We start from the raw sequence: 23,644 nt of genomic DNA on the forward strand, positions 1-23,644 counted from the left end.
TAAGAGGTGATGAACGCCTAGGTCTGCCAACCATTTATTAGATCAACGAAGGCTTCAGTCAAACGAGAAGGCAGAAGAGGCGACACGGGGAGGCTGGCGTTGGCTCCCGCCAGGTGACCTGAGGGCGGCCCCTGAGGAGGGGCCCCTGAGCAGGGCAGCCCCTGAGCGACCGTTGGGGTCCTGCGGCGACCCCAGCCGGGGGCTGTTCTGCTGTTTGCCTGTTGGAACCCCTACCTGCAGCTGCTGGTGGGAAGGGGCCGGGGCGGTGGGATCATTTCAGTGAGGTTTCAGCTGAGTGTCAGCCGCTGGTTTTCGCCCTTCCGCCCTAGTTTTCCCCCAGCCGGTCCCTGGCTGCTGTGGCTTTCTCATCAGGCAGCGCGCGGGGCAGCTAAGTACGTGGCCGGCAGCGGGTGATGGGGCCAGTATGGCGGCGGCGGCGATCGGCCGGGCGTGCAGCTATGGTGCCTTCCGAGCGGCGTGGCGAGGTGACGGCGCCTTCCTAGCGGCGTGGCGAGGCGATGGCGGGGCGCAGGGCGGCGGGGGAGCCTCCTCGGGGAGCGAAGGCAGTAATCGCTCGCGGGTCTGGCTCCCGGCGCAGCGGCCCGGGCAGGTAGTCGCCAGGGGAGGCCGGGCCCGAGGGGCTCCCGCAGTGCGGGGGGATGTATGAGCGTGCACGTACATACATGCATATATACAACATAGATACATACAACATAGATACATACATATATACGCGTTCCGGTAAGTCTGGTGCATGACCCGGTAAGAGCAACCTGCTGCCCTCCGTCCCGCTGCCCGCCTGCGCGGGGGTGACACCGGCAGGGTGACGGGGAGCGGGGGGGGTCAGGAGCGTGTCTGTGCTTCCGACGCGGCTGGTCGTGGGCACATGTGGGTGTCTGTATGTATGTGTATTTGTGTTTTATAAGCCTTCACGCTGATTTTAAACCACCCCCCCCACGTTGTGTTAATTCCAGTGTGGAAAGCGTGCTTTGGTGATTGTCAGACTTGGCTGCGTCTGTGAGACTTAACAATAGTTCCTCTGGCACAATATGGAATGGCTCGAAAGCAGCACAGAGAAACGGGAGCCGCTCTGTATGCACATGGATTGGAACACACCACAGTTGCATACGTTCCCTTGTGTGTTAGAAGCATAGAATTGTCTTGGTTGGAAGAGACCTTTATGATCATCGAGTCCAACCATTAACCCAACACTGCCAAGTTACCACTAAACCATGTCCCTCAGCATCACATCTACACATCTTTTAAATACCTCCAGGGATGGTGACTCAACCACTTCCCTGGTCAGCCTTTTCCAATGTTTGATAACCCTTTCAGTGAAGAAGTTTTTCCTAATATCCAATCTAAAGCTTCCCTGGCACAACTTGAGGACATTTCCTCTTGTCATAGAATCATAGAATCATTCTGATTGGAAGAGACCTTTAACATCTCCACTCAATCGCTCTGGGTCCTACAAGAGGTAGATATGAATTCTGTTTTATATCAAAGCAATGCTAACAGGACCTTCTAAACAGATATTATTTTTTTAAAGCCTGTGTTTTGCGAGGTAGTATGAACCTTGTTGCACTTGCATGTGTTCTTCTTCTCCAGTATCGGAAGTGTGATAAATACCTTGTGAAATAGCTAGCTTTACACTTGCAATGCCATCAGCGGACAAGGTTGCTGTTGTTATTACTTAGAATTTTCCATATTTCTTTCTTCGCATGCAGTAAATATACTTCAAATCATAAACGGGCTTTAGGTATGCAGATCTTACTCATCATTACAGGGTTTGGGGCAGGCCAGCTGTGCATTTTGAAACCTATTATCCCATCAGAGTAACTTGGGCAGTAATACATGCCTTAAGATAATGGAGTGAGGTGGTTCGCTTTTTAATTCAAATATTGTTTTCTTACCATTCTTTCTACCTTTTTCCTCTTACATCTCCCTGGACGTTTTTAATTGATAAGGATCTTAGTTTGTTTTCTACATTTTTCTAATTCTTCAGTAGCCATTTCTTTCTGTCTTTTAATCCTCTGCTGTCACTTCTCAGAACTCGAATGTGTTATTTTTCCTAGAAGTTAAAGCATACTTAGGAGAAGGGGAGAACCTGTATATTTTTTCCACTAAAGATCAGATATGTTTTGATATAGATTATTTTTTTTTGACCTGCATGGTTCTCATAAGAGAATATTAATGTTCTTTCTTTATACAGTGTTTTTAAGCAATGAATACTACTGAGGTTTTGACACAACTTTAAGGTGGTATAGATGTAGTTATTGCAGTGCCATGGGTATCTTAGCCTTTTGTATTGCTAGTAAGTTCTAGACAAAAGTCACAGTCCACTGTATTAATGCCTGTGTGTTCTCCAGGGAAAGCTGGCGACTGAGGTGGGAAGAAACATTGGTAAAAGTATATTTAAGCTTGGTATTAGAACACATGGAAGCTGGGCATGGTTTTTTGTGTTCAGCAGAGGCTGTCCCTTCTTTCTCCCTGACCTTCAAAGGCAAAATAAGGTACTGTAGGTTTTTTTTAGCTTCTACAGTCCTCTAAAAACTTCCTTGCCTCCACTCCTGGAAAAAAACCCAACTATAAGCAGTTAATGAATTTTTGGTCTCTTTTCTTTTTCAGGGCAATCTATAATGAAGTGATGCCCATTCTGTAGCCAAATTGTAGTTAAAGCCTGAGCATTCAGGGAGGTTTGAAAGCAGGCCAGTGGTGTTTCCTTGGTGGAGGGAAACATTCTCACTGTCTAGTCACAGCATATATCCTAATAATATCCCAACATTTCTTGCAAGTAGACCAGGAAAAGTAAAAGGCTACAACTGCTCCGAAATAATTTATTAAAATAATCTGAGTCTTTTGAGGTGTGACCCTCTAACTGTCTTCTGATTTGATTTGCTTGGTGTTCCATGCTTAGCCCAGGTAGATAGTGACCCTTTCCATGTGCATTTTAATGTGCTTGAGAAATCAAGTTCTTCACATCCAAATTTTTCCAAGGTAGATGGAGGTTTTTTTAAAAAAGCAGATTGTATCAGTGTGAAGATTTCATTACTATGTGGGCCTTTCTTGAGCACTTATGAGATGATATGAAGAAAATAGTAATGATTCTGAAGTATCTTCCCTGTTGCAGTTGTTTGTATGGATGTGTTATTTCCGTGCATAACAGTTTCGTTTGAGTAAAAAGCAGCAAGCAAAATATTAAACAGAAAAAACAGGCAAAAAAAACCCCTCAGAACTTCATTGCCCATTAGATGCGAAGTTAATAGTGCTTGATATCTTCAGAACTGCAATTTGGAATTTAATCAGAACGTCTCTGTTTTCTTGTACATTCTCTTTTGAGAATGTCATGATTATTTCAGCTTAGAGCTTCCCATATGTATGTCTGGAACTATACTTGGGCAATTTTTCCAAAGTTCTAATTATAATCACACAATAAGCATGCTGATGGCTCCTTTTTCAAGTTTTTTTACAATGCAGTTCTCACTGCTGAAACCAACTTCATGCAGTGTTTCTTTCTCTCGGGTATGGAACTGAGTGAGAACAGTTTTCTGTATTTAATTCCTGTGGAAAATAATTAAGTGAGTAGAAGGGATTATTAAATTGTTGCCAGTTGTTTAAAAAAATAAATAAAATTAGTGCTCAGGCTTGGGGAACACTGCAATATGTGGGTGTTCAGCATGCTTGCTGTCTCTCAGAATGTTAGTAATACAGAAAGCAAATGGCAACGCATGCCAATTTTGGGCATTGTGTGTGGTGACAGATGCTGCACCCTGTGCATAAATCTCCTAAAGGTGGCATGTTAAACCAGTGTGGAACTGAAATAAAGGTCAGGAAAGTTACGATGAAATGGGTACAGTAAAGCAGTATAGACTTGTATATGAACTAGGGTGAGTGTTTGAAAGGAAACTGTGGGGAATTAAAAGTTTGCAGAAATAAGACTGTTAAACCCTATCTTGAGATTCATTCTTCTGTTGCATGTTGGGAGAAGAATGAAATGGTTCTATAGTGGTTTTGTTAAGTGACTTTTTAGTGCGGAATATACGTATATTTATACCTGTATAAAATTTTGTATTTAGCCAGCAAAAGACAGCACTTAAAAGTCACAGCAGGGTTTTAATTGTAATGTTTGTAGCAGGGAAGTATCACTGAGGTGTTAATTTTATGTTAGTGCAGAGCACGACTTAAATATAGTTTATAGTTATAAAGATACAGTTTATAGTTAAATATTTTTTTTTCTGCTTTGTTGACATCTCTCTGGCTGGTGGTAAGACATCAGTCTAGCAATCATTAACTGTCTTGTGCTACAAACTATACAGTTTTGAATAGCTTATTGTAAGAAACATTTCAGATTTTAAATAAAAATCCATCACGGATGTTTGGAGGATGTATAGGGAATGAGGATATAACGTATTAACTGTACATACTTGCATGTCAAATGCTGTTCTATTGAGATGTGACATTTCAAACTGCTTACATACCATAAATATCATTATTCTTTGCCCTCCTTCCAAAGTGTCTATTCCCTTGGTAGCGGTATGTGTACAGAGGTGTGTGGGTATACGTTATTAAATACCAGCGCTCACTGTTTCAGACTTCGGGAATCGTGTGTGTTTGGAGGGGTTTTTCTGCCATGTCTTCCTCCTCTCACTTTTGTCCTGCTGCAATTCAGAGACCAAAACAGTCTCATCTCGGTGTCCAGAATATGGTCAACACAGCCCCTGGGCTTTCCTAGATATATAATTTTAGTTGCCACCTCAGAACTGGTATTCTCTCAATGCCAGTCTTAAAAGTATAAATTGCTCTCACTTTAAAAAAGACTGAATCCTTAAAGAAAACATGAGATTTGTTATTGGTTTCAGTGAAGCCAGGATCTCAGCCTGGACTTTGACAACTTCTGTTATGAATTGCAATAGTCAGATGTTGTAGTACTTATTTTAAAATAACTTTGGATCACCAGAGTTTTGAGATCAGTTGAGGGTCTTCTGACCTTTTTCTATCACACCAGTGTTTATTTGTCTGCATCTCTTTCTGACGTTTGACTTTTTCTCCTCTTCTGTGCCCCAGCCATTCTGTCAGAATTTTATTTCTGCTGCAGTTATTCATCTCATTCCACTGTCTCTTGATTCTTCTTACTGTTGTCATTTTGTCCTGACTTTATTGCCGCTTTATAGACTTTTTTTGGGCTTCCATCATAATTTCAGAAGGAGATGCTATTTAGAATATGGAACTTTTTTTGCTAACGAAAGGAGGAGTAAAACAAACAACCAAAGGCAAATTGCATTGCAAATATTTTTGATAATGAAGTAAACTGTCTCATACTGTTATGTTTTGTTTTCCAAATGAATGTATCATTTCTTAGGCAGAGAATTTAGAATATATTTCTGTGTTACAGAACTGTGAAAGCAACTATCACCGCTGCTGCTAGAAGTGCAGATGACCAATTCAAAGCAAGCAATGACTTTCTCACTGCAATATTTTAATGTACCTTTGAGCCTGGCCCAGGCAATTAGTGTTGTTCCTGATGCTCTGAATGTCAGCCACTTATTTATCTCATTTTAGCTAATAAAGTGTTGCTCCAATAAATAACTCGAAGCGTAGAGCCAATTTAGCAAACAAGATATAAGAGGAGCACTCAGAGATGGCAAGGCACGGAAGCTAAATTAATTCTTTGCATCATTATTCACTGGAAAAAGAAACAAGAGATTTCCATATGGTACCCCTTGGTGGTGATGGTGATGACAGTTAGCGGCTATTTCTAAAATTAAAATAACTGTGAAAGAGGTTATGGGACAAATCTACAGGATGATCATTAGCAGGATCAGAAACTATTCACAAAAGAATTCTAACAGAGCTCCAGGATGAAAAAGATGAATTACTAGTAAGAGTGTGTAACCTCCCCTTTGAAGTTGCTTTGGTACGTCAAGAGTGGAAGGTGGTAAATGTGGCACCAATCTTTTATAAAAAACATGCAGAATAAATGTCAATAAAAAGATTATGCATGCCTTTAGTAATAGAAAATTGAACTTTACAAATCTTTTAGAGCTTGGGTGTGTTTGTTGTTTTTTCTGAGAGATTCGGTAAGGTAACGGCAGTCCAGTTAATGCACTGCATGCCTGATTTCCAAATACCTTTTAGGAACCTTTCAGCGGAGCCTCTCACCACAGACTTTTAAGTTCAGCAGACGTGGGATATGAGAGGAGGTCATGGTGTGTATAAATAATTTGCTGAAAGGTAGGGAAGAGTGTTGGAGCTCTTTTGTCAGGGGGAGATGACCAGTGGAGTTCCATAAACATCTGTACTGGTTAGCATGTTCATAAGCTCACTGGAAAAGGGGTTGAGCGGCAAGGTAATTCATTTTGGTGGTGGTACTAAGTTATTTAAAGTAGAAAAGAAAGACTGTCTGGAGAGTGAATGAATTACAGTGTAAAACGTGAAGTGATGAAGTTCTAAGTCCAAAAGACTAAATGACAACTGGAGAATCACAGAATCTTCAAGGTTGGAAAGGACCCTTAAGATCATCGAGTCCAACCAAACAACCTACAATCTCTGCCACTAGAGCATGCCCTGAAGTGCCAAATCTAGACGTTTCTTAAATACCTCTAGGGATGGTGACTCAACCACCTTCCTGGGCAGGCTGTTCCAGTGCCTGACCACTCTTTCAGTAAAGTAATTCTTCCTAATATCTAATCTAAACCTCCCCTGCCGCAACTTCAGACCATTTCCTCTGGTCCTGTCATTATTCGCCTGGGAGAAGAGGCCAACACCCACCTCTCTAAAACCTCCTTTCAGGTAGTTGTAGAGGGCAATGAGGTCTCCCCTCAGCCTCCTCTTCTCCAAGCTAAACATGCCCAGCTCCCTCAGCCTCTCCTCATATGACTTGGTCTCCAGACCCCTCACCAGCCTGGTAGCTCTCCTCTGGACACGCTCCAGCGCTTCAATGTCCCTCTTATACAGAGGGGCCCAGAACTGAACACAGCACTCGAGGTGAGGCCTCACCAGTGCCGAGTACAGAGGCACGATCACTTCCCTACTCCTGCTGGCCATGCTATTCCTGATACAAGCCAGGATGTTGTTGGCCTTCTTGGCCACCTGGGCACACTGCTGGCTCATACAAAGGCAAGAAGGAACACCAGAAATACCATATGAATGGCTGAGTAGGCTGGGACTTCTCAACCTAGAAAAGGCCTCCTGGGGATGTATGAGAGAAGCCTACTAGATCACATGTGGAATGGATAGGAATTGACTTTTTCTTCTAATCTGACAAGTACGCCATGGAGATAATGTCTTGAGTGTTTTGACAGGCTGAAAATAATAATAATAATAATAATTAAAAAAAGCATCTGGTTCATTATGTGGTGAGTAGTAGATGTGGGGAACTCCTTACCAAGGAGTGTTATGGATGCAAGATGTCCATGTGGTTCTGAGGAAAGCACCTGTACTGAAAGTAGTCAGAGACTGAGAAAATATGGAGGAGGACAATATTGTACGTGTTCTCTCACTTTTCACTCTTCCCCAGGCAGATGTGCATAGTGCTTACTGGAGACAGAATACCCAGCTACTTAGGCCACTAGCCTCAACCAATGCATCTGTTTGTAAATGTCTGGTTATTTCTTTTCCTCGTTTTTCTCAAAAAGTTGTTAAGAACTAGAAGTTATTGCATCTTTGTAGAAGCTTATTCAAGGAAATTATCAGCAGATGTGCTCATGTATGTGAAAAGATGGTTTATAGGCCAACAGGAAGTATGTGAAGAGGGGAAAAGTGTGCTGCCTCAAGGTATGACAAACTTTGTAAGTGCATGAAGAAGGCAAGATTAGATTTCGCAAGTCATTTTGAAGCAATTTCCAGCGGTAGGCAATTTTAAGGTGCAGAAAGGGAAATTATAAATACTGCTACACAGTGCAATTTTGAATTAGTTCTAGATACATGATGTTATTTTTAAAAAAGTAACTTCTGTAATTGCATGCCATTCCAAAAATTAGATCAATACCTCACGTGAAAATTTCTCTCAGATGAACTGTTAATTTAGTCTTGCAGACTAACAGTTTGTCATGAAATGTGTATTAAAAAGAGAAGACAGCTCAAAAATTGTGTGTGCTTCTGGAGTTATCGTTAACATTGTCTATGTAGTTCGTATTAGGAGTGACTGCTAGTTCAGTAGCAGTTTGAAGTGAGAGGAAGTGTGTTGAGTAGTGACTAGCATGTTGTTAGTATGTGTCTCATGCTATGACTCGGCGGTACGTTCTGCATTCTCTGTGAATTTAACCAGATACTTAAGAATCTTCTGTTCCTATTTTTTGCTTTTTTGTTTCTAGGCTGCTTTTTATTTTGTGAAAATTAATAGGTTTTCACCAAATTTTCATAGTGGAGCTTCATTGTCACCTTTAACTTTCCGTAGGAATAAATTATGATAAATCTACATTTTAGGACTACTTTGAGAGAAATTTTTTAGAACTTCCTGCTACATTACCCCAGGTAGCTGATCTGATTGTTATTTGCCTAGAAGGAGCTATTACCCTGACTTCAAAGAATACTGTTTTATTGCTGTTTTATTGATACTGGATGCTAACAGAACATGATGAAAGTCATGCTTACTTTCTGCTTTTAAAATCTAGCTAAAAAGATTGAATTTAAATGTAGTTTAGGAAGAAGTAGATTTTTAATTTTTTTTTTTATTGTCATTGTCTGAATAATGTGTTGAGTAATTGATTTCAAGACAATATAGCCCTTTTTAGTTTGTTGAATATGCACGCTGTTTGGAGTGATTGATTACGCAAGTAGGAAAAATATGGATTCCTTACTTCTGAAGAACAGCCTCTCTGTGCTGGTCGATAAATGAAAGTATATCTTGCTTTCATTGTTGTAGGTAAGCACCTGAGCCCTGGCGGTTTTAATGTGCTCCTTTTGGCTAAAAGAATAGCAACCTTCCTGCATTAGCCGAGCCACTTGGAAGAAAATGCACCATCATGTATGTGATATTGAAGTAAACTGTTTTGGAGATGATAAGAACATGTGTAATTAGCTAGCTTTGTAATAATCAAATCCGGAGGGCCATGGGGAAGGTGCTTCTGGAGGTACGGTCTCCTTTCAGGATGACAGAGTAAGTCAGGTTCACGAATTTGCATAATCACAAAATAGTTGAGGCTGGAGGCCTCTGGAGATCGTCCTTCAGATGGAGGATGATGGAGACCTTCCCTGCTCAGAGCAGGGTCAACTTGAGTAGATTATCCAGGACCATGTTCAGTTGAAAGTAAAAAAAAAAAACCAAAATGTTTTCTTATGTTCAGGTGGAATTTTGTGTTTTTAAATTTATGCCCATTGCCTCTTGTCTTGTCACTGGGCACCAGTGAGAAGAGCCTGGCTCTGTCTTCTTGATACCGTCACTTCAGATATTCTCACTCTAGCAGCAGTATGTTAGAATCCTTCTAGCGCCCTTCTCTTCATGACATTTTCGATTGCAGTATTTCCCCTCCCTTCTGCAACTTACTTTGCACTTCCAAACAGAACGTTCAAGTCTGATTCCCTTTGGAAACTAAACTGTATGAGTAAATATTACTGTCTTTTTCTTCTGGTGTGTATGCTTGCAGGAAATGCTGTTTTAAAGAAGAAAATGTTCTGTGTGTAAGCACCTTTCTGTCTTCATTCTCAGGGTTTGCTTCTGTGCCGGTGAAAGGGAGTTGCTGTTCATATTCTAGCCTGGCATGGGCTTTCCAGACACGATGTTCCATCTCTGCCCCCTGGAATGTGATGGTCCAGCAGTGCAGACAAACCAGTTTCTTCAATACATGTAAGTCTCAGGTTGGATTAAAATTATTACCTGTAATGAATGGAAGAAAGAAAGAAAATTTTGCTTTGGAGAGACACAGTCATGAAAATCCATGTATAGTAGCTTTTTCTATCTACTCTAATTGCATATCTCCTAAGATTATAGTTGTGACTACAGCTATTGACAGAAGTGCATGCACAAGGTCAGCTTATTGTCTTTTAATAGCAAGCAAGGGTTTGATTTATGTCACAGTGAATCCATCTAAGATACATCATCAGGTGGAAGGGGGAAACACTTTCCCCTCTGTTTCCTAGTCCTTTACTGAGAATATAAATAGTGTGTTTATTTTCCAAATGATATTTGAGCCACAGGCAAGAGATACTGTTCAAGCTCTGCTGTCTCAAAAATGAAATAACTGAAATGCAATAATGTGTTAAACAAAAACTGTTGATAACGTCCTGCTAATTGTCTGGCCAGCTGCAGTATTTTCCTCCAGTCCTGAAAGGAATTACACACATGCTTAAAAATAATAGAGAAATGATGGTTGTTTAAATTCATGCTTGGGACTGTGAACTGAGGTAGCTATGGGGCCATTCCATCTGTTTTGTGGTTCCTTATCTTATCCCACAGGGGAAGAGAAGGAATAGTAAGAACAGAATCTCTGGAGGAGGTAACTTCAACTGTTTGAGAGTCAAAGTTCTTTGGCTGTTTATAATCCATAGAATATAAGAGCTCTGCAAAATTAGGCTTTCGGAACTGGTGGTATCTCAGCATCTAAGTGGGAGAATACTGTATTTGTTTTCTTTACATTTCCTAAAGAAGTGGGGTTGAAGCAGTCATGCTGGCTGGCTGTTTGTCTTACCCAGTGAATTTTGCCTGTTGACTGATGTCAAACCGCTGAGGGTAGAGCGATCTCAGAAGACCTGCAGAAGGCTGCTGCCTGAGCCAGAGGCTCTGCGTGGCAAAGGTTTGGTAAGGATGCCAACTGCAGGACAAATTCATTTAGAACTTTCAGGCACTGAAGCAGTTACAAGATAAGAATATGTAAGAAGCTAAGCACTGTTGTTATTTTGTTTATCTTAAATTTAAAATATAGCACCGCAAGTGATTGCAGTGTGATTATAATTTGTAGGTTAGATGTTTCCTTAATTATTCTTACGTTTGTGTTCACAAAGTCTAGATGAGATCTGTTTTACCAGGAATTTTGCAGCTGTCTTGTTAGATGACCAAAATGAAAATGTTTGTTGTGATTGAAACCTCTATTGTTTGACTTAATAAAATTTTAAACAAGTTATATTTAGGCAAGCTACCTAAAACTATCTGCTTAATTAATAAGATGCAACAGCTTGGATGAATTTAAGTGTACCTCCATTAGGTATTCAGCAGAGACAGTAGCCATCAGATTCAGAAGACTGAGGGGCTTATATTTCGAATTACAGTTATTCTAAGAACTGTTTCTCTTACAGAAGTAAAAAATAAAATCTTCAAAATTCAAATGAAGTAGATATTAACAGTATAAATCACTCATGTCCTCTAGCAGTGCAGTTGCTTCAGAAGAGGTAACATTAAAAATGCAGATATGACCATTTTATGTGAAACAATTCTCAAGTGAAATGTCAACCTAATGACAGTCCTTTGTGCCTGAGAAAGGTGACTGTACTTTTCTCTTTCTCTTCTGTCAGACTTTAAAAAATATTAACATGCTCTGATTGGTAGGGTCATCTGTACCTTCAACGTAACTATTAAAAACAGTTTAACTCATTTAAATAAGAGGCATTAAATTAAATAAGAGGAATTGCGGTTATCCTAGGCAGTCTGTAATGCTTACCCAGAGAGCTGTCTCCTGCAACTCTTTAACAAACAGGAACATACACAGGGTTTTGTTCTTGTCCAGTGACGTATTTCAGTGAGTTTGTAATGAAGTAATTTCAAACGATCTTGTTATTCCAGGCTTAGCTTCTGTCCTTCCCTCCTTTCCCATTTCCCTCCTCCCCACCATGGGAAGCAGTTCAATTTCCATTTACTTAACAATTTCACATGCTTATTTAGAGATGTGGAAGGGCCTGAGGTTTTTAAGATCATGTTTAAAAAATAACTAACTTCCTCTGAAAAGTCTCGTCTCCTTTTTCAGTGTGTCTCAATGGATCTGGTATTTGCAAGTAACGTCTTGCTTGTGCCTCTTCCAGTCCAAGTTCTGTCATAGAATCATAGAATTGTTGAGGTTGGAAGGGACCTTTAAGATCATCGAGTCCAACCTTTAGCCTACCCTGACAAGAGCCACTTCTAAACCATGTCCCTAAGTGCCCCATCTACCCTTTTTTTAAACACCTCCAGGGATGGTGAATCCACCACCTCCCTGGGCAGCCTATTCCAATGTTTAATAACCCTTTCAGTGAAAAAATGTTTCCTAATATCTAATCTAAACCTCCCCTGACGTAACTTGAACCCGTTTCCCCTCGTCCTATCACTTGTCACCAGGGAGAAGAGGTCAGCCCCCATCTCTCTACAACCTTCTTTCAGGTAGTTGTAGAGGGTGATAAGGTCTCCCCTCAGCCTTCTCTTCTCCAGGCTAAACAACCCCAGCTCCCTCAGTCGTTCTTCATAAGGTTTGTCCTCCAGACCCCTCACCAGCTTTGTAGCCCTTCTCTGGACACGCTCCAACACCTCAATGTCCCTCTTGTAGCGAGGGGCCCAAAACTGAACGCAGTACTCGAGGTGGGGCCTCACCAGTGCCGAGTACAGGGGGATGATCACTTCCCTAGTCCGGCTCACCACACTATTCCTGATACAGGCTAGGATGCTGTTGGCCTTCTTGGCCACCTGGGCACACTGCTGTCTGGGAGGACAGAACTGTTTTCCCTGTTCTCAGTACGTTTACGTGCTCTCACACAGACTGGGAAATCCCACTAACCCAGACTTTCTGAACAGCTGCTTAAGCTTCGGTTGTTGAGAAATGTTGATAAAAAGTGCTGTATGTTTAATGGAAGAAGTACGTATCTGTCTGACCTGTAGATGAGGAAAATATGAGATATAGACCGTTTACATCTGATAGCCACAGAATTGGGTTGAAATATATGGGCTGTCATTCCTGAAGGCAGCAGAGGCACACAGATGTGTCATGAATGCTGAAATGATTTGACGGTCTCCCAGCCGTAGGAGTTATCTTTGACCCCAATCATCCAAACCAGCAAGCATAATTTTCTCAGCATCTGTTGTGTATCCGAGTGTATGTGAGAATAAAGAACTTTTATTTGATACTGGGACTATATAAAAATTATGCTTTCCTACTCGCAGTATTAATTCCATTAGCTACCCTTGGGAACAAATGAAAAGAACTTAATTTCTCTGTTGCTAGGTGATGTTTCCTCTTAGGTTAGAATACAGAATAGGGAGTATGATGATTTTTCAGAGGTTATAGGAACTAGATTATAACAGTCAAGGGAGAATCATTTAGACCAACAGTATAAAATCATACTCAGAGTAACACGTTTTGTCTCTGGACGCTTTGATTACTGGAAGCAATTGTACTCAGTAGAAATCTCTGTGTTTCTGTTCTTTATCGGAAACATCAGTTCCTGGAAGCCTGCTTCTTAATTACATTTTATATTAATTTTTTGTGGTCCTGCCTGGATTAAAATTGTTCATTTTTTCTGCCATGCCTAATTTGAGGATCAGGGTGAAAAAATTATTTAGTTTTTTATTATATTTTTCAAGAAGTTTTCTTTTAAGTATGAACACTCCAAATAAACAGTTACTGAGTTACCACTTGTCATGGTCAGTAGTAACATATGAAGAGTTTTGATCTTTCAGCATTAGGGATGTAAAGAGCTCCAAATATACAACTGCCTTTTTTTTTCCCTGTCGCAAGGCAGATGCTTGTGTGTGCACATGTGTTTTTAGTCAGAAAAAGGAGAGTGAATATTACATTTCTTACAGTTAGTTGTACTTAATGGGGTGGGCTATTTTATCAGGTTTTGATTTATTACTGTGCAGTGTAACGTTTGTGAAGGCACTTGGCCTCTGGTTTTCAGTTTGTTTTGAGAAAATGAACCAGGCCATCGGTGTTTAGTTTGCAAACCTCACTGAAATCTCTGTTCTCCATATCCAGCTGGTGACACTGAGGCCATCTTCGTAATACTTATTATTTAAAAAAAAAAAAAAAAAGCTGCAAATGAAAGCTTTAATAATTAAAGCAATCTTCAAAAGATAGTAGCATTTACAACAGTATCAATTAGCTAAGTTAAGGTCCTGTTTTTCTAATAAGATGTTACGAAGAAAACAATACAATTTCTCAGATGTTTGCCAGGATAATTTACAGCAGTTTTGGTTCTTTGTTTAAGCTAACAAGTTTTTAGTCTGTTAATGACTGGGTTTCTAACTGGGTTTATTCAGGATTTGAATTCTGACTAACCTGAAAATCCCACGTCTGCAGCTTCCTGCTGATGTTGTGCTAAATTGCCAGTTTTAAAAAATGTGAAATTCTAATGCCAAGTGCACTGTGAAAGTGTGCTCAAGGTTTGCAGGTAAATAGAATTATTCACTGTGTCTGTGTTAGCAGTATGAATGCATCTTTTAGAATAATATTTTCCAGCTCCACAGGTTTTATTATACTGTCTTAATGCGATAGATTTGTTTCTGGTTTTGGGGAAGTTGCCCAAAACTTTCCCATGCTATCCTATAGGAATAGTAGTTAGATTATAGAGACATCTTTGGCTGCCAACAAATTTGCAGACACACCTAAACTAATTTTTTTCTGAGAACTTTTGCATTTTTTTAATGATATTATCCAGCTTCTGTGAATAAGCAGGTAGAGCTTCAGCCTTGTATTAGCAGAAACAAACAGAAGCCAGAAAGTTTGTTAGGAGATGACGTTTTTTCCTGTTGCGCAATTGTGGAGATCCAGCTAGCAGTAAGAAGTAGAAATGAGCTTAAGTTTTCAGTATATCATTTCATATATGTGCAGTTCTAATTTTCAGTCTGTGAAGTTTATCTAAAACCATCTCATATCTGTCCCATGGTACTGATCTCCTACATGGTCTCAGGTTCCTCTTTATGGTCTTGCAGTAGTCCTTATCTTTCTCTGACATTTTCAATGTCCAGATTCTTGCAGTTCTGCAATTAGTTACCCCCCGCTATCCAAACTTGTTTGAGCAACCGCGTCTAATGGGTGGTGTCCCTGCCCATGGCAGGGGGGTTGGAACTAGATGATCTTTAAGGTCCCTTCCAACCCAAACCATTCTGTGATTCTATATCAAATTATTTGCAGTTGAATTGTCACTGAGAACTGTAATTTAAAGGTGAGTGGATTACTGTGTTCACCTTAATACCAGTATTAGATAGTAGCTCTATAATCAAAGTGGTAGAATGATTAACTTCGTTATCTTTCTGCACTCTCAGCACATCCTGCTTGAGAAGGATGGCTTAATACTAATTGTTCATGGATACCAACAGAATGACCTCTCTCTTGAGGCTTTGCCTGTTCAGAAGAAATACTGAAATGCAGTTCTCAGTAGTGAAGAACTTGTTTATAAGCTGTCTGGGACATGAACAGACTTTACACTGTCTAATATATAGTTGCATAGTTCTTATCAGAGATGCACATCCTTAAAATGCTAGCCATAAGAGTAGACTTGTGAAAGTGCAACCGTGTCAGAGAACAGAAGAGTGCGTGTGCATTTGTTTTTAACATTTTATACAATCACGTCTCGTTCTACAGCTGGAACCTTTAAGGGGCAAAGCTGTACAAATAAGGGACGTATTTCTTATTCTCATCCTATTTCAGCTGTACCTAGAGACGAGCTCTGAGGGTAGGCCCATCATTTGCTTTTCTTATCTGTTTAATGCTTGGCCTATTTCTTAAACAGTCCTCAGACTCCAGTTGTGGTGAGGTGATATGAAAACTTGTTTTTTCTAAGAACTTACGGAGTCCATATTGGGTTTTTTCAGAAATGTCTTTCAAAAACAACAGACACTGAATATGAAAACTATACCTTACAGTAGTGTCTTAGAGGAGTAAGTTAAAAATTAACTTCTTCAACATGAGAAAAACCTTGTCTCATCAGACTGACTGTCCATCTAACTGAGAATCCCGTCTCCAACAGCAGCTGATGCTATGGGAAGAAAGTAAGAATTGGATGAGTATGTAGGCATGCTTCCTTAGAAAAACCTGACAACCTTCAGTGATTTGTGACATGGAATTTTTTTAATTCATAGTTCTAGGTGGCTTTTTTCTTCTGTGAATTGTTTGGCTGCTTTTGAACCCATGTAAATGATCTGAAAAGAGTGCATTCCACGGGAAAGCATGTGTTTGTCAGAGAAGACAAGGTCAAGGAAATGCCCTCTGCATTTCAGTGTAGTGAGGTTTGTGAGACTTTGTTCCTAGAGGAGTTGGTTGTTAATCCTTTGACCCACCTCCAAGAAAAAATGTCTTCTCCTGGTCATTAAGCAGATGAGTCTAGACTGTGTAATTTATCATGCAATTTCTAATAGAATATGTAAGCAGCTCGTTCCCTTTGCAGATGCTGTTTCATATTTCATGTGTATGAAGTATTTTTTCCAAACCCTGTTTTTGTTTGGAGATGATGCCAAAACTGTTGGTATCTGGAGAAGGAAAGTGGTTGAAATATCATACCTTTTTAGAATTCATCGGCTAATAAAAGTATGTATTCCAAGCTGAAACCTGGAAGAGAATGTTAGTAATTGAAAGACCTTACTAAATTCCTTAAGGTAATACAGATGCATAGATTTAATGGTATTAGTGGGCAACAGTACATTGAAAAAAAGCATGTTTATTGTAATATGTTCATTTATATTAATGCCCTTGAATCTCTGCTGCTGGGCTGCCACAAGAATATTTGTCATCAAAAAAACTTAAGGAAAAATGACTTGTAAGTGGAAGAAGTGAGCCTACTTAGCTGTTTTACAAAGTTGATCCTTTCGTCTCCTTTTACTCCCTTCAACTTTCCAATTTACTGCTGTTTGTCTTTTGCTGTAGTTTATTTTCTAAGCAAGCTGGGAAGTCATCTTGCAGGAGGCAAAGAAATCTGCTTTTAATCTCAGTTTAGCAGGATCTAGGACACTGTTTTCTGATACGGTTTACGGCAAGTCTTTTTTGGTAATCCGTGTGAGTTACTGTGGTATGGTCTAATATACCTCTTCCTCTGAAGTAAACACTAGGGCTTTCTGGTTCCTGAAATTCAGCGATAGTATAAAAAGGCACAAAACCAAATCCTTTTCAAAATATTATAAATATGTTTTACGTAGATTAAGCAGAACAGAGTGCTGTCATACAAAGTTGTTATTGGCAGTTGTTAGCGATCAGCTCGCGTGCTTTCTGCAAAATTCAATAGTGGATCTTTTTCTAGACCATAAAATAAAATCCTATATATGACACATTATCTTTTATTTTTTTCAGTTAGTAGCTATATGCTTTTTGGTAACTGACTAAAACACTGTGGTGACTTTCATGACTGGGTCTGTCCTAGCTCTGGAGGAATGTGTGCAGCCTCCCATTTTACAAAGGCAAAATAAAAGCAAGGCCACAAGTCACTAAGAGACTGCATATACCTACTGTCCTGTCTTCATTTCAGAGCATTTCTGCAAATGAGAAAAGCACTAGAGCAGTCCGCATTTCTGTTCGGGTTATTTCCTCCTCCACGAGACCTGTCTCCTGCCTGTGTGTTTGTTCTCCGACCATCTTGGTCCTTTGCTCCCAAGTTGGATTGACCTTTCTTATGGTCAGATTTTTATTCTCTTCATCGCTTTGTCTGTCGTAAGCAATGTCCCCACCACTGTAATCTTCTTGACTGCAGCCTATCCCATCCGTATTCCATTCTTGTCACGTTGTCTTAAAATCAGTGTGATATCTGCCATCTTACAAAGAACTCTCAGCTCTGTAGCCCGCAGGTTTCTGATGTGTTTCGTTAAATTCAGCTGCTTTCCAAATGCATAATGATATTATTATAGACTGATTAGATGAACTGCACTTTGGTACCAAACGTGACATTTTCCTCTGGTTCTGATTTTGTTAGAATTTGTGTGGTGCTTGAGGCCAAAACTTGACTCGATCCGACCTCATCTCGCTGGATCTGTTAGCATTGACTGGTCTCCTCTGTTACAAAACAATCACCGTGCTCTGTCACTTTTGCTACTTTCCTCTATCAGGATTAAGTGATTTTTATCGTACAGATATTTAGAATAGAGCTCAAAGTGCTGGGGTTTTTTTGAGTGTATTTTTTGAGTGTAATCAGCTCAAAAGCTCCCTGTTCTCGTCTCTCAGCTGCTTGTTGCTGCCCCTTTGAAGCCACCTTTGTAGCTGTTGTGACCCTTTGGGAGGCCATACAAGCTACAGTAGATTGGGGAACTCTTCCAGCTTAAAAAAATAACCTTGCAAAGAAAAATGTAAATGCCTTTATTGTAATTCCATGTTTCTAGGCTAGCAGGATTATCATAAAAAAAAAAAAAAAGAAATTGCTAGTTACACAATGTTTTCTGAATAAGCTAAGAAGCTTAACATGATTGATCGTCAACTTTCCAGTTCATACAACAGTCCTATAGTCCACTTGAGAACATGAAAAGCTGCATCATGCATTACCTACTTACCATCCGTCTTTTTCTATACTGAACTGTAATTCAGTGTTATCTTAGGGTAATATTCACTGCTTGTAGACAGCCTGGTACCTGTCACAGTTTGACACTTCTTGAAAGTAACGTGCTGAGTCAGCAATGAAGTTCTTCTGTTTAGTGAGTTCTGTGCAGCTGAAGATTTTTTTATTTTATTTTATTTTTGCTTTAGCACGCAGCTATATGCATCAGTTTGTTGTAATCAGCTGGAAATTTTTTAGTGGCTCACAGTTCAGACACTGGTTTCAAGCCATTTGATACAGTTACTCTTTGTGGGATTTTTTTTTTTTTTAAACATAAACCTCTGGATGTTAGGGTTCACTTGAATGTCTAGAAAAAAGAGGGGAATTTCAGATAGACATTTCTTTTGTACAGGGACTAAAGCCTACCCAGGAGCAAATACAATTCTGGCTTCACAGAATATAAGAAGTGGGATAAATGCTGCTGTTATGTGCAATCCATGGACATTTCTAGTTGTCTGTAATACACAATTTCCACTTGTCTGTAATACAGACAAAATCGATATTACATATTTTAGCTTGTACTATTTGTACAATATGTTATTTGGGTATGTAGTGACTTTGTAGGCCATCCTGCTCTTACCCATCTTGAGGGAATACTATTTTGTAGCTTCCTGGACTTGTATTGTCCTTCCTTGTATGCTTGCTTTCAGCGTGCTGAGCTTTGATTACTTGTTTCAGGATTGTATTTCTCCAAAAAGAATCACAGTTATGCATCCCACTTTGAAAAGGGTTTTTGACTGAAAAGATGGGTGTCATGCCTTTGGAAGGGCTACCTTGACACCTTATACAAACTTATTCAATACAAAAATAAACCTGGACACTTAGCAGTATCTCTGGAAATCCTGGATGAGTCTTGTCCCTCACCGTAATGTCAACATAGTTCCAACACGTTTACCAGTCTGTGGGGCAGGTTCTCTCACATGTATTAATCTAAAACGCATGAATTCCTGTGGGGAAACTGTAGCGATTTGAGCATAGTTATTTTAATTCCCTTGGTTAAAAGCCTTTACTGACTTTTTTTGTCCACTTTAAATAAGCAAAATCAGTTTCTAATCAGAGAAGACAAAAGATATAAACTGCCATAGTAACATTGCCCCAGGGTGAAACACATAATAGCATTAATCTGTAAACATAACAATGGTGATGCTTGTGTATTCCGTGGCAATAGCCTTTTTGTCTGGCCTAACAGGATGAAATACTGCCTGTGGTGTCTTCTTCAGCTTCGTTTTGATGTAGTTTGTTTTTGTCTAAGTTAGGAGGATCATAAAATCATGGAATGGTTTGGGTTGGAAGGGACCTTAAAGATCATCCAGTTCCACCCCCCTGCCCTGGGCAGGGACACCTCCCACCAGACCAGGTTGCTCAAAGTCCCATCCAGCCTGGCCTTGAACACTTCTATTATCCTATATTTCCATCAGTTGGGCAAATAGTAGTTTGAAGGTAACTACTAAATCCATGCTTCCTAAGTCACGCTCTCCTGTGGGTGAAACATCTTGAACATCTTGAGACAGTGGCTGTCCTGGACACGGCCATGAGTGAGGAGGCCTGCCCAGAACCTGAGCTCTGTCATGACGCTCTTTAAAGTGTCTTACATTCCTTCCTCCTTCCATTCCTTTGCATTTATACAGGCAGTAAGGGGGACCTTGTATTTTGTCAGAACATGAGAACAGCTGCAGATTTATGTTTTTGGTTAACTACTTGTGTTTTGTGGCTTTTTAAAGCAGAATAACCCTTTGATATTTTTAGGAGTGATTCAAGTTGACTGTCATTGATATTTGTCCTTGGATAAGTGCTTACAGGTATTGCTGCTCCGAGTTCCTAATGAATTCTTTTCTTTTAATGACCTGGGAATTAATACCTTACTGGTTAGGAATGCTTACCTTTAAATCAATTTTGAAAAGCCTTTTAAAAACCATGCACGAGGCTGTGTGCCTGTCTGATTGCAATGATCAGGAACCGGGGCATATCTCTGCACTACGTACATACACACATAGTAGGAAACCACGTTCTTAGCAGCGCAGTAACCCCACAGTTTAAATCCCAGCAAAGATCAAGCAAGGGTTAACATTTCAAGGGTTTTTTTATTCAGCTTCAGTCTCCAATGTAAGCTGTACTTGTATATTACTTATGAAAGCTTTTTTATTTCAGTGACAGCTGATGAGCTGTGGAAAGGAGCTTTGGCAGAGACTGGTGTGGGAGTAAAGAAAGGAAGAGGAAAGAGAAGGAAGAAAAAGCTAAGGAAGAATCTCAATAGAGGCCAGGAGATTGGTGAAGGTAGTTTCACAAATACGGGGCTGAAGACATGTCTTGACCTTTTTGTGTGTAGTGTTTCTTGATTTAATAAATTGATACATTTCTTTTAATTTCCGTGGTGTCAGAACTGCTTGAGATATTTTTGTCTTTTAAAAAAATCCTGATATGGTTGTTTAATGTTATTCTTGGGTTTTAAATGTAAATTCTGTATGGTAAAATGCACTTGAAATATGTGAGAACCTTCCATTTTATTGCATTTTTCTGGTGTGCAGAGTTTCAGTCCTAATTTGGCATAAAATCTAATTTTTCTCTGTTATTTTTAAGGACGTTCTGGTTTCCTCTGGCCTGGTCTTAATGCTCCTGTGATACAAAGTGGGAGAGTCCAGGCAGTTACCCAACGCAAAAAAGAAGAACGAGAGAGGATTCAGTCTGAAATTGTTCAGCAGAGAGATACATGGGAGAAGAAAAGAAAAACAAAAATTAAGAGAGAGGGAGGATGGAGTGGAAAGTGTTGGGGAGGTGTCCTTCTGGATCCTCCTGACCCAGGTCCTAATGGAGGTAAGAAAACTGTATCTATCTTTGTCTTACTTAGCCTTTCTGATAAGTGGCTTGGAGAAAGTGAGATACAGACTTTTCCTGTGATTGAAAATCAATTTTATACTTTTCTCTTATATGCCTATACATGAACAAGGGAGCTAAATCAAAGAAGTTGTGTTAACACAAGTGACCTTTGTTAAATCACTGCTTAGTTTAATATAGCTGTTAGACTGTTCTATGACATTATAGACTGCATGATGTTACGCTGTATTACAGAGTACTCTGTTATGTTATAGGACTCTGGAAGTATGGAAATACTTTTCTGTGTTCAACATCAATTGTATTGAGTATGAAATATAGTTATGGTTTTCGTATAGTTTCTTAAAGGATCCTGTGGGATAAATCAGCCTTTTTTTTTCTAGGTCATATAATGAAATATGGTTAAAGATGATGTAGTTTGAATGTAGCTAATAGAAGTTCGTTCTTTATTTATTTGCTGCCTAGTTAAATATCATAGTGAAACATATCTCCTAAACCTAGATCAGAGACGTGACCTGAACCTTTTTTACAATGCTGTTATTCAGACCCCTAGAAATTCTATAGTAGCTATTTAACATTTAGAATCCTAATCCTTTCCAACTAATTAAGTATGAAAATGAGTTGTTACTCATATTCAACTGAGTTTTTTCTTGTTAAACACTTAATGATGCTTGCATGTTTAATGACGTCTTTCTGTAGGCTTTTATAGTAAGATGAGCTAAGAAAAACAGGTGATGTTTTCTAGCACTTGTTTCAGGCTTGTTGCAGACTCCAGTCATTCTAGCAGTTAAGCTTGTACATGCTTTTGGAGCTGTCTTTGTCCAGGAATATGGTCTCCCAGGGCCAGCTTGGATCTTGGAACATATTTTGCAGCAAGTGAACATAAATGGGAAACTACACACATGGAATCACAGTTATATTCTGGTCTGATTTTCTTGCAGTCACCTTTGCTCCCCAGTCTGCGTGGTGCTTTGTTTATTAATTTCTTTCTGTCTGTGAATGTTTTCTGGTTACATTCTATTGGACATGAATTAAAAATCCAGGCATGCTTTGAACCAAGCCATAAGGTAGTGAGAGCATTGTCTTTCCAGTGTGATCTAATGCCTTTGTCCATAAACTGAAGTTATGCTGGCATTTTTGTAGCTTTCTGCTTTGTAAATCCATGTCATTGTAGCTATCTACTACTTCTCTGTTCCCTTCCCAGCTTTTCCGTTCATGTAGGTGGGGTAGATGATTTTGTGGCTTTTGTTGCTGTAGTGTCTGAGATATATTGTTTCCCTCAGATTTACCTTGTCTTGCCCGACAGTCTCTTCAAGTATTTTTTTGATGCCTTCAGTTTTAAGAGCAATTAATTCTGTTTTAATATTAGCAGAATACTGCAGTATACAAATGAAACATTTCCTATATTTATTTCCTTGTGTTTCATTTTATTACCTTGAAAGCAAATATTCCATGGAAGGCAGTGAGGTGACAATGGACTTGGCAGCCTGTCACTGAATCTTACAACTGAAAAATAGAAGATTTGAGAAGTTAATGAGTTGTTCCAAATTCCCCATGAGTCAGTGGTGGAATATAGAGAAAGTCAAGAAAATTTCATCTTTCTAGTTCCATACTTAGAACACAAAGACTATGTTGGTTTTAAATTCAAATATATTTTCAAGCAGTTTATTCCATTAAAAGAAGTGGCAGCTGTTGCAAACAACATTTATGCATGTATGAATTTTACCTTCTGGTGTTTTCTTTGATTTTGCTTTTGGCTGGTATATTGATGTTGATTACTTGCATTAAAGTTTGCTGTGTGGAAGCTGTAATAGTCAGGTCAGGTTCTGCCAAAAAGAGGAAAAGGTACTACAATCAAAATAGGAACATGAAACTGTCAAGCTTGTATTATAAATATGCTTGAGAAGAAGCAGTTTCTGACTAGTATACATCAATTTCCTTTTAATCTGTAAAAAATTGTGCGGATTTTCATGTCCACATAGTTCTTTCAGCATCTTTTTATTCAGAGAATTAATGATTTTGCAGGGGAACTGGGACATTGACTGTGTGCAAAGCACTGTCAAGGTGGTAGGGGGAGTAGATCAGAAACCGCCAAACCCCATCACTCCTTTTGTCCTGAGACTGTGGTGTGTTTGGATTCCCTGGTGGCTAAGTAAGCATGAACGCTGAGTGAGATTCTGCAGTTCAACCCTTCCTAATATTCTGGTATTAGATTCTCTAGTAACAAATGGAGATTGAGCATATGTGGCAGCTTTGCTTCAGCAGCATTCGTATTTTCTACTGAAAACAGGTACAGGAAGTTTGTCGAAACCTCGATGTTGTTAGCCTTCAACATCTGACAAGTTTGTTTCAAATTGACCAATATGTTTAAAAAAAAAAAATAATTGGGGACATACTGTGATTTTTA

At 39.6% G+C, this 23,644-nt stretch overlaps 1 protein-coding gene across 8 annotated transcripts in view; it reads left to right on the top strand.

Annotated features, from left to right (window-relative positions):
• Nucleotides 1-399: 399 nt before the first annotated feature.
• MRPS5 (mitochondrial ribosomal protein S5) overlaps nucleotides 400-23,644 on the top strand; it is a 63,025-nt gene continuing 39,780 nt past the window's right edge. For all 8 annotated transcript variants that reach the window (XM_054194733.1, XM_054194734.1, XM_054194735.1 and 5 more), the window contains exons 1-4: nucleotides 400-485; nucleotides 9,647-9,784; nucleotides 20,557-20,682; nucleotides 20,986-21,219. In XM_054194733.1, coding sequence (XP_054050708.1) covers nucleotides 425-485; nucleotides 9,647-9,784; nucleotides 20,557-20,682; nucleotides 20,986-21,219 — 559 coding nt within the window. In that variant the 5' untranslated portion in view covers nucleotides 400-424. The remainder of the gene's footprint in view (nucleotides 486-9,646; nucleotides 9,785-20,556; nucleotides 20,683-20,985; nucleotides 21,220-23,644) is intronic.

Source organism: Rissa tridactyla, chromosome 3 (assembly GCF_028500815.1).
Source record: "Rissa tridactyla isolate bRisTri1 chromosome 3, bRisTri1.patW.cur.20221130, whole genome shotgun sequence".
In the NCBI taxonomy this organism is placed as follows: Eukaryota; Metazoa; Chordata; class Aves; order Charadriiformes; family Laridae; genus Rissa; species Rissa tridactyla.